General features: G+C 32.9%; 1 protein-coding gene across 1 annotated transcript in view; it reads left to right on the forward strand.

Moving 5' to 3' along the window:
* Positions 1-11943, forward strand: part of LOC117788253 (BAI1-associated protein 3) — a 32390-nt gene extending 20447 nt beyond the window's left edge. The window contains exons 5-10 of the mRNA XM_034626954.1: positions 1007-1313; positions 3449-3961; positions 5065-5538; positions 8503-9892; positions 11361-11607; positions 11727-11943. Of these exons, the coding sequence (XP_034482845.1) occupies positions 1007-1313; positions 3449-3961; positions 5065-5538; positions 8503-9892; positions 11361-11607; positions 11727-11818 (3023 nt within the window). The 3' untranslated portion in view covers positions 11819-11943. The remainder of the gene's footprint in view (positions 1-1006; positions 1314-3448; positions 3962-5064; positions 5539-8502; positions 9893-11360; positions 11608-11726) is intronic.
* The last annotated feature ends 3075 nt before the right edge of the window (positions 11944-15018 follow it).

Consider the following 15018-nt stretch of genomic DNA (forward strand, 5'->3'; position numbering starts at 1 on the left):
TTTCATTTTTTGGTCATCACTGTGAATTTTTTCCATACCTACCCCTTGACACTCTATCTCAAACTTCAAACAGCCATAACTTTGCCAAAACTTGACCGATTTTCATGCGGAATATCATTTTGATCATTATTTGGCCTCCAAATTGATTCTGCATCAAAATATTATACACTTAAAAAATTTCAATTTTGGTCATCACTGTGAATTTATTCCACACCTACCCCTTGACACTTTATCTCAAACTTCAAACTGTCATAACTTTGCCAAAACTTGCGGAATGTCATTTTGATCATTATTTGGGCTCTTCTTTGATTCTGCATCAAAATATTATACACTTAAAAAATTTCAATTTTGGTCATCACTGTGAATTTTTTCCATACCTACCCCTTGACACTTTATCTCAAACTTCAAACAGCTATAACTTTGCCAAAATTTGACCGATTTTCATGCAGAATACCACTTTGATCATTATTTGGCCTCCAAATTGATTCTGCATCAAAATATTATACACTTAAAAAATTTCAATTTTGGTCATCACTGTGAATTTTTTCCTTACTTTTTCCTTGACAATTTTTCAAAGAATTTCAACTGGCATAATCAAATATAAATATGCTGAATAGCTTTAAGAGCAGCTAAACATATAGTCGGAGCTGACATAAAATAGTTGTGGCAACACTGCCAGCCAGTCTGTATTATATATATATAGTAAGTGTGATTGTGTGCGTGTGTAAATCACAGGCACTTAATAATTGAGCGGCACTTTATGCAAATGAAATGTTAATCATACGCCGTGTGTGTCGCTGTCAGTTGCCAACTGTCGTCTGTCCTCTGTCTTCTGTATTCTGTCGCCAGTTGTTCGCTGCAGGCTGCAGGCGTCTGTCATTAATTGCCATTTAATGTCGCTCGCATTTCATTAATGTGACATGAATCCTTTTACCGCAATCTTCATTCTGAATTAATTTTTTCATCTTTTTTGTATAATTTTCTTCTCTTTGTCTCTGCTTGATAGGCTTCTCGGATCCATATTGTATGCTGGGCATACAGCCGGACGGCGGTCCGCCCGTGTCGCCGCTGCCGCTGCCGCCGACTCCGCGCGCCCTCTCCGCGGATATGAGCGGTGGCTTCGATAACAGTGCCACAGATTCGCCACCGCATCGCAAGCACAGCTTTCGCTTGAGCTTCAAGCGGCGCGAGGCGACGGGAGGTCGACGGGAGCAGCGCGACTCTCTGGGCGGCCCGGTGCCCGCCAAGCTCATCAAGGCCACCAGCATTAAGCCGCACACGCTTAGCCCCAAATGGAATGAGAAATTCAAATTGTAAGTGCAATCAAATCAATATCGAAATTAGGGATGGCTATCGAAAAGAACAAATATCGAAATTGAATAGAAATTACATCGAAAATATCATATTAAAATAAATATCTAATATATATTGTTGAATTTAAACTGATAAAAGTTAATTAGTCAAGTTTAAAATTACTTGAAGGCAACCTTTTTAAATTTATTCAAAAATGGAAGTTAAACGATTATATTTTTAAACAGATATATTTTGGCAAAAAAAGAACAAACACAAACTACTGAAAAAAATGAAAATTTGTATATTTTACTACCTTATCAATTTACAATATTTTTGTTTTTATTAAATTCATTAATTTTAATGAATTTAAATTTTATGATTTGTATTTTTAATTCTAATTCTATAAAGGTAACAAATTCACTTAAATGACAAACGCTTGAAGTTAAACCTTAAATTTTTACACTCTTTGAATTTTTTAATTAAGTAATATATATTTTTAAATATTAATAATTCAATTTTTTTAATTCGATATAATTTTAATTATTTTATATTTACATACGCATCTTTATTAAAATCATTGTGTCGATTCTTTATTGTCGATAATAATAATCAAAAATATAATGAAATCAATCTTTAAAAAAACTTAGATTTTAATAGGTTTGTTCGTTAGGTTGTTCTGAAATAAAATCAGAAGATTTTGAAAGGACCAAGAAATGCTTATGTACTTAGTTCCCACAAAAATTATAAAAGACTTAATAGTAATGAAATTATTCCGATATATCGTATTACGTAGAAATTATAAATTTATAAAAATTAAATATCACTTCTTCCTTATCATTTTACCGTTACCCATCTCTATTAAATCCATTCCACCTTAGTCATCATGCGGACAATTGAACAATTGAATTGTGCGGCCATTTAAATTCAATCACGTGTCCATTATCTGCCAAATCGATGCCAGCTCAGCTCAATGGCAGATTTACTTCAAATTATTCAATTACGCTTCTATCTCTGTCGTTCTTTTTATAAACTTGGTCCAAAACACATTGGAATGCGATTTAAAAGGTGCCCGGAGACTTCATTTACGTCTTGCCGCATGACAAATGCTTAACATTTATCATTTAGACACGATCTATTCAAATTCATTGTCATTGTATTTTGTTATTTACGAGCTAAGCACAAAACAATTTTAATTGCAACATAAAATCGACAATAACAATTGCAATTCGAATCGCAAGCAATTTCAAATTTATGTTGCAATTGCAACCAAATGGGCTTTAAATCAGTTTCTAGTTGAATTATTTGAGCTGAGACTGGAACATGTGTTGAATTATCTTGTGGCAGGAGAGAATTACGACTGTGTCCATGAATATAAAAACTGCGTATGGCCTGTAAAATAAACAGAGCGGCAAACAGTAGCGGCAAATGAATATAGGAATAAAAATACATACAGAAAGCACGAGTATTCGACTAGAAGATACCCGTTTGTTAATATAAATATATATTAATTGTATCTATGAGTTTTTTAATGTAACAGTATTAAATTTACTGCATATATTTAGGCGCTCGTGCTGTTTGAAATTTTTAAAACAGCTATAACTACGGATATATTTATTCGATCTTAAAGCAATTAAATAGAGTGATTAATAATATTAAAAGGGAAAGTTTAGCATCATAAAAAATCTTCTTTCTTAAAAACTGTGAGTATGATGGAGTCTTAACCAATTTGCGCAGGCGGAAGAGGCGTGGAAAACTTTTAAAATCACTATGATGTCGATGTGAATAATACCCGTTTGTTTTTTAAATTTGATGCCTCTAGCTCTTATAGTCGCTGAGTTACAGATATTTTAATTTTTGATTGGGTCAAATTTTCGGGACAATTTTGGTTCTTTTAATCTAGATTTCTTAATAGTACTACTTCATCCTGTTACATGCATTACAACAAAGAAAATATAACCTTGTCATTTATAAATAACGGGTATAACAATTTCCAAAGAAAAACAGCAGAAATGCTCATCTTAGAAGCAATAAAAAAAAGTATAGCATACTTATGAGTGCTCGAGCTAATTAGACAAATTAATGAGCCAAGTTAAACGTCTGGTTAGCTAATAATACAATATATTTCAACTTCCTTTTGCTTCCTCCTGCTCCTTAGCGACATCGATGACATCAACACGGACACCTTTCACTTGGACATTTGGGACCACGATGACGAGAGCTGCGTCATGGACGCCGTCTCGCGACTGAACGAAGTGCGCGGAGTCCGAGGATTGGGACGCTTCTTCAAGCAGGTCTGTCAGTCGGCGCGTCAAGGCTCACAGGATGATTTTCTGGGCTCGGTGAATATACCGATTTCGGATATACCCTCAACCGGCTTGGATGCCTGGTTCAAGCTGGAGGCACGCAGTCATCGCAGCACGGTGCAAGGACGCATCCGCCTCAAGTTGTGGCTGTCGACGCGCGAGGATCGCGGCAATGCTGCCGAGGAGAACAACGAGCAGCAGATGCGCAAGGTCGAGCAGCTGCAAATGGTGTTCATGCAACACGAGGTCACCACCCATGAACCCTCCTGGACCTGGTGCGGAGATCTGCCCGGTCCGGCACTCACCATACTCCATCAGCTGGCCGTGCAGTCGGAACTCAGTGATCTGCAGTGCGCCATGGCCAGGTAAGTGTGACGATTAGGGCTGGCAATGGTACTATCAATATTATCAATGGTCAATAATCCATTATACATTTTTTTTGATACATCACAAAGTCACATTTTCATTTTAAGTTCAATTAAATGGTCAATTTAAGTGTAAAATTATTTAAAAAGTTGTAAAAGCCAAAGATATTTATTTACTTATGTATTTTCTTTCAAAACAAAAATATTATAATAATTAGATTTAAGAGATTTATTTTGTTTATTTTTTGCAGTGTAAAAATTTACAAAATAAACCCCTTAAATCTAATTAATATTTCTCTGTTGAAAGAAAATTCGAAAAATCACTTTAACAGCTTTGAATTAGTTAACATATTCAATTTTTCAGCTAGTTTTTAAATAATTTAACTACATACACTGCCGGTCAACTGAATAGGTTCACAACTTTCATCAAATTAAATTGGCCAGATTTTTTAACCAATTGACAGGTTTTGATGAAATAATTTTTGTTTGATAGAAAATTTAGTTGTTAATAAGACGTAAAAGTTTCCGGTTTCTAACACAAGTGCAAATATTCAAATTATTTTATTTCTCAAAAGCCTACTTAAATTGGCATGCTTTTTTCTGACTAAACTGATAAGGTTCAAGAGATTTTTAAATTAAATACCTTAGTTTTATTATCATTATAGGGTTTAGATTATTAAATAAAGACTAACTTTTCAAATATTTTTATTTTGAGAAAATATTAATTAAAACAGTATTAAATATCCTGCATTTTACTGAATTGAAATTTAGATAATTTTGAGAAAATATTCATTAAAACAGTATTTAATATCCTGCATTTTACTGAATTGTAATTTAGATATAATTTCTAATATGCAATTATATAAATAAATTAATTAGCTGATATAACATTAATGAAATATATTATATAAAATTATACCATTAATAATTTTTATGTTTAAAAATAATAATTAAATATATTTTAATATTTTTAATTTTTGTTTAATAATAGACTTTTCGATGTTTAAATGAATTATTGATCATTTACATAAAATTGACTTTGGGTCACCACCAAATTGTGATTCATTTTGTGGCTATTTATATTTTATTTTTCAAATCCACAGATATGTGGCGGCCGCTCGACTGAATCGCTCGACACCGTTGGATCCGAAGTTCTTGCACCGCCTGCTGAGCGATGTGGAGAAGCAATGGAATCAGCCCAATCAGGAGGCACTTACCCGCGAACTGGAGCAATGGCTGGCGGAGGCAATGAATGGGTTTGTGGAGCGCTCATTGAATCAGATACGGCGACATCGCGACATCTTTCCGGCCCTGAATCCGCCCTCGCTCATCCGGCTGGAGTTCCTGCTGCGCTGTCTGGGATTACTGGGCTCCATGCGAGCCTTTCGTGCTGTGTGCCCATTCAACAAGGGAGTACGCGGTGAGGTGGTGAATGCATTGCGCAAGGGCTCCATCATGTGGGGACAGAATGTGCTGCGGGAGTCGCAGTGTTTGCCCAATCCATTATCGAATTTCGTAACAACATTAACCGCCGACATCCAGCTGGGCCAGACATACTATCATGCCCTATTCGACAAGTGAGTAAACGAACCATGATTACAACTATTTTTTCTTTTTCTCCCTTTTCATTTTCCTTGTGTCTAGCTCTGCATTGAATTAAATATGGGCAGCACGTGTCTCATATAAAACACGCTGCTTCAAGGTTGCTTCCATCTCAACAATGCTGTTGGCCGGGCCAAAATAAAATTCACGAACAGTTAACAGTTTAACAAAAACAAACAGCGAACATCGCAATTGACCCAAAACCTTATAGCTTCCACCTTATTCCCTGACCCTTAAATTACGTCATATCTGCAGTACTTTAGTGCTGACCCCATGGAATGTTGCTGCTTTTTTTGCTGCATTTGGCCAAGTTTATAGTAGTTGCCACTAATCAGTTGGTCAGTTAGTTGTTTAAAAGCTGTAAAGCTCACTAATCATTTTTTTCTAATTTCCTATTGAATTTTCCATTGCCAATTGATTATATTAAATCACTTTTATCGACATTTAGGGATGTATATCGATAAAAAAAAGTATACAGGCGTGTTTCAGAAATGATTTTGTGCTAGAAAAATGGAAGAGATTTAATATTTTTAAACAAATTTTGCATTTTTATTCAATTTAAAAATATTTTAATTCAATTTAATAAATATTTAATTTTGTGAAATCTCTCAAGAACTTTTTAGACGTTTGACAGCAATGGTTTCTTGCATTCAGGAACACCAACAATTGCTTTTGGGTTGCTTTAGCGCTGTTCGAGATTTGTAGAACACACCTGATCGATTTTGATATCAGAAAAATATAACAAAATTTTCTTAAAAATTTCTAAGAAAAAAAGTTAATTTTTTATATTGAAAAACAATTTTTAAATTGCAGAAAAAATAACACCTTTTGTTTTTTGTTAAGAAAATTCAAAATTTAATAATTTTAACTCCCAAAATTCTAAAAAAAATCTCTAAAATTACGAGTTTAATGCAAAATAAAAAAATTAAATACCTTTATTAAATACCGTTTAGAAATGATTTAATTATAACGAATTTAAAAGCTAAGTACATTCTCAGATTTTTCGTAGTAAAAATCGCTTTAAAATACTATATTTTTAATCCCAGATCGTTTTTCTATATCGTTGATCAACACAAGACGGAACTAGTTCACACGCTGTACAACACTGGTCCAGTTTCTAGTCAGGTCAACTAATCAGTCGCATATTTGCCAGTTAACGTGGCCATTAAAGGTTCATAATGAGCACATCAAGTGGCTTACACACATAAGCCTTAAATTAATTGCGCTGTCATAAAAATGCTCTCACGTAACTGGGTCCAATTTATTGACCCTCTCTCTCTCTCTCTCTCTCTCTCTCTCTCTTCTTGGGGTTGATTGACAGTTTGATGGGCCATTTAACTGATGTCCACATTGGCTGAAAGTGTTGCACAGTAGTAGCATTAGCAAATTTAGTTGAATCCTCCGGCTAATTGTAGCATTTGCGCAATTTTAAACGCAACTTGAAGCTCAATCGATTTTCAGCTTAGAGGCAACTGTCTTCTTCTCTCTCTATCCCTCTGTCTCCCTTGCTCAGCTAAATAGCTTCCATGGCAAACTTGCAACAACTAAACCTGTATCAAAGGCAGCTGTTGCAACTGCAGTCGAGAGTGCATACAGTAAACATTTAATATAAGGAACAACTTCAAGGTGTGAACAAACAAATTTAGACAATTATTTACTTGTGTTGAAAAGAACCCAAAAGTGTCTGATCAGTAACAACTTGGAATAACACAATTGTAAAATATTAAATAAATATAGTAGCGAAATAAGTGATAGTTTCTTTTTTTACAAAATAAAAAAAATACTAGTTAAAATATTTATTTATTTTATATGCCAAAACTGCAGTTAATTATATCAATGATTATTTGTATTAATAGTTGAACTTAATAATAAATATTGATTTTAAATTTTCTGGACAAATTTTTGGGACAAAAAATGCAATTCAACATTTATTTTGTTAAAAAAAATTTAAAATAAAGATTATTAGTCCTTTTTATGTAATTAAGTTTTGGGACAAAAAATTAAAATGGATATTTATTTTCTTAAAAAATTTTAAAATAAGGACTATCAGTCCTTTTTATGCAATAGCATTTAATAAAATGTAAATTTTCTTGGTGAATTTTGGTTAAAAATTGATCGTTTTTCACTTTATCAGCAACTCAAATTAAATTCTATTCGAAAAATATTACCAAAATGATATTAGAACAGGTTAAAGATATTTACTTAAGAACATTCTTGCGGAAAGGGAAAATTTTATAATATATACTGATTATAGATCGTTTTTCTTATGATATTACTCAGAATTGATCATTATCATTAATAAAATCCTTTTTATGCAATAGCATTTAATAAAATGTAAATTTTCTTGGTGAATTTTGGTTAAAAATTGATCGTTTTTCACTTTATCAGCAACTCAAATTAAATTCTATTCTGAAAATAGTACCAAAATGATATTAGAACAGATTAAAGATATTTGCTTACGAAAAATCTTGCTAAAAATGAAAATGATGTAATATATACTTATTATAGACCGTTTTTGTAATATTCATTACTCAGAATCGATCAATATCATTAATGAAATTTCTTAAAGATCATCACATAATTAATATAATGTAATTTTTATAATAATAATAATAATAATAATAATAATAATAACGGTTCCTGTGGAATCTAGTGAATAGGAACAGAAATGTATATAAAATATTTAATTCTTTCGCTCAAATTTAATGATTGATTAATGATAACAAATGAAAATTATTACAAATCAAGAAATAATTATTATAATGTAATTTTTATAACACAGTTTATAATGATAATGTTCTCTGGAAACTAGTGAAGGAGTTTTTCTAAAATTAGTTCACTATATGCAGAGTCCACTGTACTCGTGTGTTGCGTATGCTTATCTCATTGTGGCATTTGGTATTCTGTTTCTGTATCTGTTTCTGTTTTGTTGCATGCAGCACGAATGGCATTCAGTACTTCAGCATCATCTACAAGCAGTACGATGCGATGGTGGGAGAGGAGCTGTACACCCGGATGGCAGCTGGCCAGGTGCCCGGCGTGCGGATGAATCTGTCGCAGTACGCCGTACTCGAGGGCGATGCGGAGCCGGTGGACACGAAGCCATTCGAGTTGTTTCTGGCACTGCAGGAATTCTGTCAGCTGAAGCGGCATTTGTCCGCCCAACCGCAACCGCCGGAGAAACCGCTGGCGCTGAGCAACAGCCACGAGTGGTTTATATCGACCTTCGAGCGTTGGATGATGATTAGCAAGGCGAAGGCGCTGCAAAGGATTCGGGCGGCCATTCGCATGGATGCGATTTGTGAGGGCGAACGCATTGTGCGGTACAGTAGCTCCTCGGTGGACACGGCCAGCACACTGCTGAACATCAAGGAGTTCTGGAAGGTCATCAATTGGCCGGACGAGGATACGGCCATTATGCTGGAGTCCCAACTCATCGATGTCGTTTGCTCCGCCGCCATGCACTATTGTGATCTCATTCACACCACACTGGCGGACAGTGGTTACTATGAGCAACAAGGACCGTTCCGCTGCTCCGATGATATGTGTGTTACGGTTAATAATGTGGAGTATGTGCGTCGCACGCTGGCCGAGTTCCGCTCGGATGAGCAGCCATTGGAGGAGTCGGCGGATAATCTGCTGGAATCCAGTCTGACTCACATGGAGAATCGCTGTGAACGCATTTTATCCAAGCTAGCGCCTTTGATGCAAATGTCCTTACAGAAGGCCGTATTCCATTTGGCCTGGTCTCCAGACTCCTTGCCCGCTAATCAAGCCATTGTGCCGCTCCTGGAATATCTGGACTGTCATCTAGCCGCTTTAAATAGCGCTTTGCTAACCAAGAACTTCAATCGTTCGCTGCGTTTCATCTGGAAGACGGTGCTGGGCGAGATGTCCCGCCAAATGGAGACCGGAGATGAGACCGACAAACCGACACACTTTCACAAGCGTTTATATGAGGCACTGCAGCTGCTGGTGGACTTCTTCCATGCCGAGGGACAGGGATTGCTGCTGGAGTGTCTGCACACGGAGGATTTCTGGCGGATCGAGCAACGTTTGCAGTTCCACAAAACGGACACGGATCGTTTGATCGACATGTTCTATCTGAATCGATTACGGGAACAACTGGTGGCCGTCAGCCCTGGTCCTTATGGATCCCTGGCTGTGCGCGCCTATTTCAATCACGACTCCCTGTGCGTCGAGGTGTTGCACGCTCGGGATGTGGTGCCCCTCGATCCGAATGGCTTCAGTGATCCCTTTGTGGTCATCGAGATGCTGCCTCGTCGCATCTTTGTCCACTGCATGGAGCAGCAAACCAATGTGCATAAGGTGAGTACACTGATAAAAAAAAATGTTCAAAAATCAAAATTTTGGTCTCAGAACTAAGATTTTTGGTCTAATATTCTTAAATTAAGAGAACACATCTTGGTTTTAAGAACATTTCAAATAAGACCAAGCACATATTTTAAGAATAAATGTTCTTAAAATTAAAATCAAAAAATAAAAAAAAACATTATTTTTTATATTTATAATTTTTTTATTTTTTTTTTATTTTGATTTGTATACATTTTATTCTGTCTAAGTAATTTTATAAATGTTACTTTAATTTGTTACGATAGAATTTATTGAATTTTCTTGATTTTAAAAAATAGGTCTTTTTTTCAGTGCAGGATTAATCCGGATCTAGGCAGAATATTTAGTTATGTGTGTCTAAATTAAACATCGCATTTAAAATGCAACAATCGCAAAAGTCCAAAATTTTTTCTTAGATTTTTCTTATACATATTCAAATATTTAATAAAGTTAAATTTTATTTTTTTATTTAAATACCATTTTGTGTAAATATTATTTTAGTATATACGAGCATTTTAGTTTAAATTTTATTCAAAATATATCAAATATGTACAGAATAATTTAAATATTCTAATATTTTGCGTTACTAAATTTTTTTTGATTTGTCCGAATACTTCAGTTATAAAATATACTGAAAAGTTCTGCATAATATTAGTCAAAGTTTTCACAATTTAGGTCTAAATATTCGCATTTCTATTAATTTTAATTAAATAAAAACTTTAAATATTCCTAATATATTTTAATTTAAATCAAAATTTGCTTTAATAGGACTTTTTCGATCATAAATCGTTAGAGCAAAGAAAACATTTGCGTTCTGAAAGTAACCAACATCTATTTTTCATACAGAAAGTAAAAGATTTCTTGACACTTTCGATGTATGTATAAAAAAAAATAAAATAAAATTGTATCAATTTAAATTTTTTTTAAATATTTAAACTAAATAAATTAATCCTTCTCTTATACAACTTAATAAAATTTTGACTATATTTCTGTTTTAAGTCTGATTTTTATAATTTTAAAATTAATTTAATATGTAATTTTCTAATATTATTTACAAATTACAAAAAAATTGGACAACTGCTTTTAATTCACGTTAAAAGTAAATGGAATAAAAGAATGGAAAATTTTACAAATTTACATTTCAGTAAAGTCTTTAAATTTCCATTGAAAAAAGGAATAAATCAATGTTCCTATGTTTTTTTTTTTTTTTTGTTTAGTTAAGTTGTTAATTTAAAATTTTAATTTTAATATTTTTTTAATATTACAAATATTCGGACAGCTGCTTTTAATTCACGTTAAGAAAAATGGTATAAAAAATGTAAAATTTTACAAATTAACATTTCAGTGAAGTCTTTAAATTTCCATTGAAAAAAAGGAATAAATCAATGTTCCTATGTTTTTGCCCATCAATTTTAGCCAAGCTCATAATGAATTCCATTTGCAGCGCACTTTGAATCCCATTTTCGATGAATGCTTTGAGTTCTCGGTGACGCTGGAGCAATGTCTGAGCGATGGGGCAATGATTTGTTTTACGGTCATGGATCACGATGTGCTCACGGCGAATGATTTTGGAGGCGAGGCCTATTTGGCACTGGGCAATATACCCGGCGTGGCGGATTACAGCACCAGTGTGGATAACTTTCATGGACTCAAGCAGATTGAGTTGCCGTTGATGCAGCAAAAGGATAAATGTGAGTACAAAAAGAGAGAGAGAGTCTCTCTCTTCCTTTCCTTTCTCATCGACACGTTGACTCAATATTGACATTGGGTTTTCCCCAATAAAAAAAAAAAAAACCCCTTTTGGTTGCAGGCAATCCAATTTTGCAAATCCTCGAGCTGCGCATCAATGACAAACAGGCACAGGACTTTGTGCGCAAACAGAAGGCTCGTTTCATCAATTGATTCTATGTGCAGATCCAGGTGAGCATCGTTTGAAAAACGTCTCTCCAAATGGCGACAGCAAGCAATCAAATTGCATTGGAAACTACAAAAAATTAAAAGTGTATAAAGTAATTAACAAAAAAAAACATAATAATTACGAATTCTATTATTATGTATTATGTAATGTAGCTGTCTAAATATTATTAAACATCCTCTAACTCCTCATCCTGCTCCTTCTCCATGTCCTTCTCTGTTTGTAAATGTTTGCAACTTGAAATTCAAATGGTGCATAAAGTAACAATTTACGTGGCATATTTTAAGGGCAGTATTTAAAACGAAACTGACCCCAAATCGCAGCCCAAAAGATGATAAACAACAGCAAAATTAAATGTAAAATTAATGTTAAATTACGAGTACTTAAAACACACATATTAGGGACTATCTAAGTAGAAGCGTAGACATTGCTGAAATTGCCACAACTAAGCATACGAATATTGAATACACTTAAAAGAAAATAACTTACATCAAATATACATATTAATTGTAGCAACACTGACAACTACAAACATTTCTAGCACCCAGCTGCGTTTTGAAGACTTTTACTAGAACAACACGACTAAAAAACACATAAAAAAATATTCAAAATTAATCCAACTTCGGTTCATCGAAGTTAACGCTTGCAAAGCATATTCGATGATTAAAAAAGTAGTCCGATTTTACAGAAAATTATATTCAAAGTTCATTTGAATAATTTCTAACAGTCATATGAACATTTTAGAAACAAGAACAGTACTAAAATTGGTATTTCTTAAATTTGACTTGAAGTTAGATTCAAATTTTTTCAACACCATTTTAAATTCCACATCAAAAAGTATAGCATAGTTTTAGGAGCAAGCTAAAAAACTTTTGAACCTTATTGAAGAAAGTCCGTTCATTAATATTTCTCAGATGCAGTCTATAAGAAAACTTCCTTTGAAATACCAAATAAAATACATTTTTTTAGTAACAAACAAAACAATTCCAATAGGCAATTTAGAGCCATTTAACAATTTTTCTAAAGTCATTTGCAAGCGATTTGAATTAAAAACAAAAAATAAAAACAACGTTTTTGTGTCAATTTAAGCTACAAACAGTTTAAGAAATTAAAAACTATTATATTGCTATTTAAAAGCTGTTTAAAATCATTTTCTATTAAAAAAAAAACAGTGAACGATGAATCTTTAAAACAATCAAAATATGCGTAACTCCGAGCTTCTAAAAAAAAACAAAAACTCTCCCAACACACACACACATATACTTATAAATACACTCTTTCTTACATACACTTGTATACAATGAGTATAAGTATGTATATCATGCCCAAAGGACAGTGTAACTAAGCCTATAGAATATTTGTAAACTATTTTCTGAGCACAGATTTTGTATAAATTTATTAGACACACGCTTGCAAACAAACACACACACACACACCTTCACATACACACTGTGCACAGTGAGTGCCTAAAGTAAGCCTTTAGCTGTTTTGCTTTTTATACACTTCACTTGAGGCTTCTATCAAAATAAAAAACTAAAAACAATTTCTTAAATTCCCAAAAAAACATAAGAAATTTAGAATTTGATTTGAAAACAAAAAAAAAAAAAAATACTGAAGTTTTGTCGCTTCGATTGTAAATTTTGTACTATATACAATGGTCTCTATATATTTATACATATACGATAACGGATAATAGGGAACCTTAACTGTTAACTGTAATTCTTAACTGTAAACTGAAGCAAAACTTTTTTATACCTTTCGCAAGGCATCTGAGAACAATTTTTAAATATGTGGCGCAAATATATATACATATATATATTAATACATAATAAATTGCACAAACAACAAAATCCAAGTCAAATTACATACAAAAAAAAAAGTATTTTTAAAATTTACACTAAACGATGCGCTACAATTTGATTAAAACTAATCACAAATGAATGAGTATTATATTGAATATATAAATGATATATATGTATATGCATATACTTAGTCTATAAGAAAGAAAACTATAATATATATTAGACAACTAATTTATTGGTAAACTTTGCACCAATTTTGCTTTCAACTTTCATCTATATATACAACATGATTATTCAGTTGAAACTGTGCTCTAATAGGGTTGTCACACATCGACAGCAAGCAGCAACCCTGCAACATCGAATGTGGCATAGGACAATGGTTAAAATTGAAAGGTTTTGATATGTGATACCCTTACATTTTGATTTTCAAACTAAATGATTCCATATCTATATGGAACCAAGCACATTTTAATTTCTCTTTCCTATGATTTCGTTAATCTTTCTTTTCATACATCTTCAAACTGCTCTCTTCCAGTCTAAATGAACAGATAGTTTAGTTAAGTGAATATTATAAATAAATAGGAAAATGTTTGCTGTACTTAAAGTAACCCCAAATACTGATACATATGTGTACCTATGATAATTTCCTACAAATAGCAAACTATAAATCAAATCAAATTACGCATTGGTAAATGTAACGAGCACTAGCTACAAAAAAATAAAATAAATAAATACAAGTAAATGAATATTGTAAAACAAACAAAAAATCAAGTTTCAACAAATACAAATATTAATACAAATGCAAAATTGGCCAAACCAAGAGACCAAAAGCATTTACCACAACAAAATAGAAACCGAAACATAATTAAAACTTGGCCAAAAGGAAGGAGAATGTTAATGAAGAATATTAGAGAATTATTGAGTATAGAAACAATTGTTATATGCTGGTTACAAATATGCAACAAATGAACCTACAAAAAGCCCTCCTACGATACTTATACATATATATACAACATACATATGAATGCTATATACAAGCAGCAACAACAACAACAAATGAATACAAACAACTATAAACTGCAACAACAAACTATTTTTGATTATTGATCATGATTTATATATATATATGTATTTATTTATATATAAACCTACCTAAACAGGGCATTTATACAAACTTTACACACACATCAACACAAATTCAAATGCATAGAACTGTTATCAAAATATTTATGTGTATGACGAATTTTCTAAAAAATACGAAAATCGGAACAGATCCTGTAAATGTTATACGTTTTATGTTTTATCAATGTTTTTACTTATAAGCCAAATGACAAAAGCAACCGTTTACCGCCGAAACTTGCTAACAAAACTTATCACAATTATTA

The sequence above is a fragment of the Drosophila innubila genome, assembly GCF_004354385.1.
Source record: "Drosophila innubila isolate TH190305 chromosome 3L unlocalized genomic scaffold, UK_Dinn_1.0 0_D_3L, whole genome shotgun sequence".
In the NCBI taxonomy this organism is placed as follows: domain Eukaryota; kingdom Metazoa; phylum Arthropoda; class Insecta; order Diptera; family Drosophilidae; genus Drosophila; species Drosophila innubila.